General features: G+C 48.5%; 1 protein-coding gene across 1 annotated transcript in view; it reads right to left on the bottom strand.

Moving 5' to 3' along the window:
* Positions 1 to 428: 428 nt before the first annotated feature.
* tnksa (tankyrase, TRF1-interacting ankyrin-related ADP-ribose polymerase a) overlaps positions 429 to 4,811 on the bottom strand; it is a 70,933-nt gene continuing 66,550 nt past the window's right edge. Inside the window, exons 22-25 of the mRNA XM_031578501.1 lie at positions 4,786 to 4,811; positions 3,707 to 3,893; positions 3,141 to 3,297; positions 429 to 2,728 (exon numbers count right to left, since the gene is read on the bottom strand). The exon at positions 4,786 to 4,811 is cut by the window's right edge and continues 80 nt beyond it. Of these exons, the coding sequence (XP_031434361.1) occupies positions 2,642 to 2,728; positions 3,141 to 3,297; positions 3,707 to 3,893; positions 4,786 to 4,811 (457 nt within the window). The 3' untranslated portion in view covers positions 429 to 2,641. The remainder of the gene's footprint in view (positions 2,729 to 3,140; positions 3,298 to 3,706; positions 3,894 to 4,785) is intronic.

A 4,811-nucleotide genomic window follows, 5' to 3' on the forward strand; every position in this document is an offset into this window, starting at 1 on the left:
ACTAGGAGGCGCACTGGAGGTGTGACTAAGAGAAAACAACTTTGATGCATGGCTTGAAGTGACACTTAACTGTTCTTTTTAATATTTCAAAATAAACGAAATCACCTAAATGATCTGAATTACATAAACTGAAGTTACCATCCCCAGGTGTAGGAGCAAATTCTAAAAAGTCGAGCGTCCCCTCACTTTATGACATAACAACCTTGAACAGGAAGCTCCATCACAGCAGCAAATAAACACCCAAGTCGAATGAACTGGCCAGCTTGACTGGCACACTACATTTCATAACATTTCATAGCTTGCCATGGGCTTGCAGTGATGCCTAGGCATCGAGTCACATGGTCCCTTTTCATCATTTACCGTCAGGTGAAAAAATGATGTTTTGTAAACGCATGCTTTATCATCCGGAAATAAAACCACAACGCAGGTTCCATGAGACATCTGTACTTTATTAAGACTGCTTGACATAACTGGAGTGTTCTTCAGGTTTATGTGTTTGTGTGCGTAGTAAATGGACCGTAATCAGTATTTAATACACAGAAAATAAAGAAAAAAATGTAAATAAACATCAGAAAGAGAAAAGTAGCAGTCCGGTAGAAGGAGATATTTCTCTCTCCTTGTGGAGCAGAGGAGCGGAGAAGAAGGGAGGTGCACTTGACAACCTCGGTGGAGAGGTGGTGTTTGTAGTTGGGGGCCCTGCGGCGATCATACATCGGCTGTGCTCCCCACGCTGTTGGAAAAGAACATTCCAGGACCGGGGCGGGGTGTGTGCAGAGTTACGCAGGAGCATGGAGAAAGCATCGTTTGCCTGTACAAATGCGTCAAAGAGTGGCGAACTATGGCAACGACGCCGGGACACACAACACCTGAAGTGTCACGAAACCAACCCAACCTTTCCCCGACCAAAACAAACACAAAACTAAACAGAACGGACAGGGCTTTAGTGCCACCACCACCACGACCTGCTCGTGAACGGTGTGAAGCGTCGGGCCGCTCACCCCCTCTCTCCTGCTGCCTCCTCGTGGTCTCCACAGTGCAGCGCGCTCGTGCTCGCGTGAGGACTCCGAGCTGCTGCCGTCTCAGTAGTGTTTCAACATGACCAGTATATCATCTGTACTCCAGAGGATCTGTGCTGGAATGACTGAGACGGAGACAAGGTGTCTCCTTTAAGTTAGCTAATCCGATAAAAAAAAAATCTAATAATAATAAAGAGGAAACCAAAAGTACAACCACTCGCAGGAGTTCCTCTTGACAGGAAAAATTATGAAAAAGGAAAATGACAAAGGAAACCGCTGTTATTAATTACAGTACTAATAAAACCCACTCTTAATTAGGGAAACAACATCCAAAGCTTCTTAGAAAGGCCTTAGTCCAATATCACAACCTGTACATAACTGGATAGTTCATTTTTTTTCTTTTCACGGTCTCTCTTGAAGGTTAACTTTAAAAAAAATGATTATTGAATGACATTAAATCATTCCCATTTGAAAGTGCAAATTCTTTTACAAAGGTGAGCAGAATGTGTCAGGCAAACCTGTAATGGTTTATGAAAAGTTCAGATGTTCTTTTTTTTTTTAATGTTTTAAATCCTGTGCAAAATAAAAAAAAACAATATACAATTCAAAGCTTGATTCTTCAGACCCCTGTAGTAAATATACACCAGCTCTACATCTCCGTTCTGTGAGCCACGGCGAACCCCATCTAAGGCTTTCAGTACGGTTCGTGAGGAAGGGAAGAAAACGGAAGAAAGTTACGAGGTTCACAAAGGTTCACTGGACTTCACAGAGGAGAAGGGTGCCTATAAGGGACAAACTGAACTGGTGGGTCCCCTGGCGATTACGCCGTGCCATATGTCAGTGTGGCTAGAGTTCTAGCCACATTGGTAACAAGTAATGGAACAAAAATATATCAGTCATGATTTGAAATCCTAATGAGACATGATGGTGTAGGTAGGATGACGTGGGTCGGGCTCTGATAGAGTTAACGTGGTGAAGTTGGGTAGAGGTTACTTTGTTGTCTTATCTTCCTTCTCACTTGAGAACTTGCGCAGAGAAACCAGCAGCGGTGGGCTGCTCCAACCAAACCCCTTCCTCCTCGCCCTCTCCGACCCTAACGACCGCCCCACTACATCCCTCGCACCCTGACCTATGAGGGACAGGGCAAGGCATGCTGGGAGCATCTTGGGAGCGCTCCTATTGGTCGATCGGAGTGAGCTGTGAGGAGGATGGTTTGGCTGGTGAAGGCAACACTTTCATGTAAACAAACTCACCAAGGGGAAAAAAAAATGAAACGGTTGATAAATAAAAACATCAGTACAGGAAAAGAAAACATGAGCATTACACATGAAGTGAGTGTTTTCTGAAATGTGATTTAAAAAAAAAAAAAAAAAACAAGAGTGAGAAAAGGATGGCTGGGACTAACCCCAGGTAAGAAGAGTGACGATGTGAGTGAGGTGTGTGTGTGTGTGTGTGTGTGTGTGTGTCAATGTGGTGAGGAAACCATATGGGCCAGAATGATTGTGAAGTAGGGAGTTCTGGGTAACAGTCTGACTGGGCCCCCATGAGGCCGGGGGGGTTAGAAGGAGAGGAGGAGGAGGAGGAGGAGAGAACAGGAGGAAGAGGAGGAAGAGGAGGACCGGGCACTAGGACTTCTGCTCCCCAGCAGCTGTAGGTGGTGTGGTACTCTCCGGCTTCAGGATCTGGTATGTGATCAGATACTCCGGGTATGCCTGGAGGAGAGAGGTTAGAGGTCAGAGGGCACGGTGCTCAGAGGGCACGGTGCTCAGAGGTCAGAGGGCACGGTGCTCAGAGGTCAGAGGGTGCTCAGAGGTCAGGGTGCTCAGAGGTCACGGTGCTCAGTGGCTGAACCAAAGCCAACCCACTCAAGACATAACTGCACTATGTACACTAAGCACAAAAGGGCATCTTTTTGTAGTCTCCCGTGTCGTAAAGTTTTACAAAGCCGCAAAGTACTTTTAGCTTTACAACTGTTCTTAACAAGGCCACGGATGCTAATGCTAGTGCTAATGCATTCTTGTGGAATGTTATCCTTGAATCTGAAGAAGAACCACAGAAGTAAACCCCAAACCCATATTCTTCTACTCTAAAAGCGTTGCTGCTCTAAGCGAGCTGGTCACTCACCTGTTCTCCCCGGTAGATGACGTACTCGGCGTAGGCCAGGCCGTTGACGCTGGGCCTCCCGATGACGGAGTGGTGCCCGGGGGGGGCGTGCGCCATCTTCATGGCACTGAACTGCAGGAAGGACTTGCCCAGCGTCACCCGACAGAACAGCATTTGTCTGCGCGAGGAGAATGGAGTCCGTCAGTCACAGAAGCGTCTTATAAGTGTTACATTTGAGATAGTATGATGTATACGGTGTCTGTGGACAGTTCCATCACATCATGTAGTCCTGTGTGTGGTCACAAGCAGATGTGAATGAACTGATGGCAGTGCTCGGGGTGAAACATCATTATTGCGATAAAACGATAAAATGCCACAACAAGTAACATTTGACAAAGAACACATGGCTGCCATACACCACATCTGGAGTCTACAAGAGTGGACAACCACCAGAGTCTGCACGTGATGTTTGGGATAAATGTCCTTAAGCCTCGTGGTGATACTTCCTCCTCACGTAAAGCACTGCCCAGTTCAACCCGCCTTCCTGCCCCCCATCTCACTCTTGCCCCTCTCTCTCTCTCTCTCACCTGTGGCAGATGTAGCAGGAGCGGTCTTTGTGGGTGGGGCAGCCGGTGCCTCCCCCGATGCCGTACACGTACTGGTTGCTCTTGGACGAGTTCTCGGCAAAGTAGATGCCGGCACCGAACATGCCCCCGATGTAGGCGTGCCTCTCGTCGAAGCCCTTGTGGATGATGGCGTTGATGAACGGAGAGCCTGTCGGAGGAGAGGGAAAGAGAAGATGATAAAAAAGGGAAAAATAACATAAAAAAACGACATAAAACCCAAGAGAGTAAAACCTGAACACAGATGTACATACATAGCTGAGCCTAATGGCTGTACAACAGCCTATGAGGGACACACAGTGCCACCCATGCCTTGCACGTCCTGATTAGCGCACACATGGACCTCCTCGCACATCCCATAATCTCCTCCTCCGCAGCCGCGCAAATTACTACCGACTCATTTCACATTTGAAGGCCCGTCCAATTACATTAAATGCAAATGCCGGCGTTGTGCCCGCACTAATGTCATTCGGAAGCGATCGAACGCTCACGAGGCACGATGATGTGTCCCACAGTGCGCGCGCAGGCGGCCCGTCCCGCTAGCTGGGTATTGATCACGTTCTTTATGGGTCATGCGGAGCGCGGCGGGGAGGCCTGTGGTCACTGCGTTTCATTGGTCACGCTCACAGGGGGGCGGGACACTCGTCGTTGGTCTCTTTTGTTTTTGACGCCAGGCTGCTTGGCATAGATTGAGCGCAGGAGGGGAGATTATGAGGGGGGGGGGGGGGGGCATCATGTGGGGTTAACAGTAACTTCTGGTGGCAGGTAATCAGTGTTAATGTCGGGGCATGGCACGGGGATGCATCATTCAGATTAGGAGGAGCAGGGGCCATGAACGGGTTCTCCTACCCCATCAGTTACCACCCACGCGCTGGATCCATCGCAAAAAAACAGAGGGACAAAATGGCTGCCACAACAACGCACGTTTTCTTGTGGAATTCAAAAAAGAAAGGAGGGAATCTCTCAGCAGATGAGTAAAACGGGTGGGGCTGAAAGAGGGATGAATGGAGACGAGGGGAGGGAGGAGGAGAAGAGCAGCGCACCGTGGAAGAGCATGCGCTCGTTGTGG

This window comes from Clupea harengus, chromosome 12, assembly GCF_900700415.2.
Source record: "Clupea harengus chromosome 12, Ch_v2.0.2, whole genome shotgun sequence".
Classification (NCBI taxonomy): Eukaryota; Metazoa; Chordata; class Actinopteri; order Clupeiformes; family Clupeidae; genus Clupea; species Clupea harengus.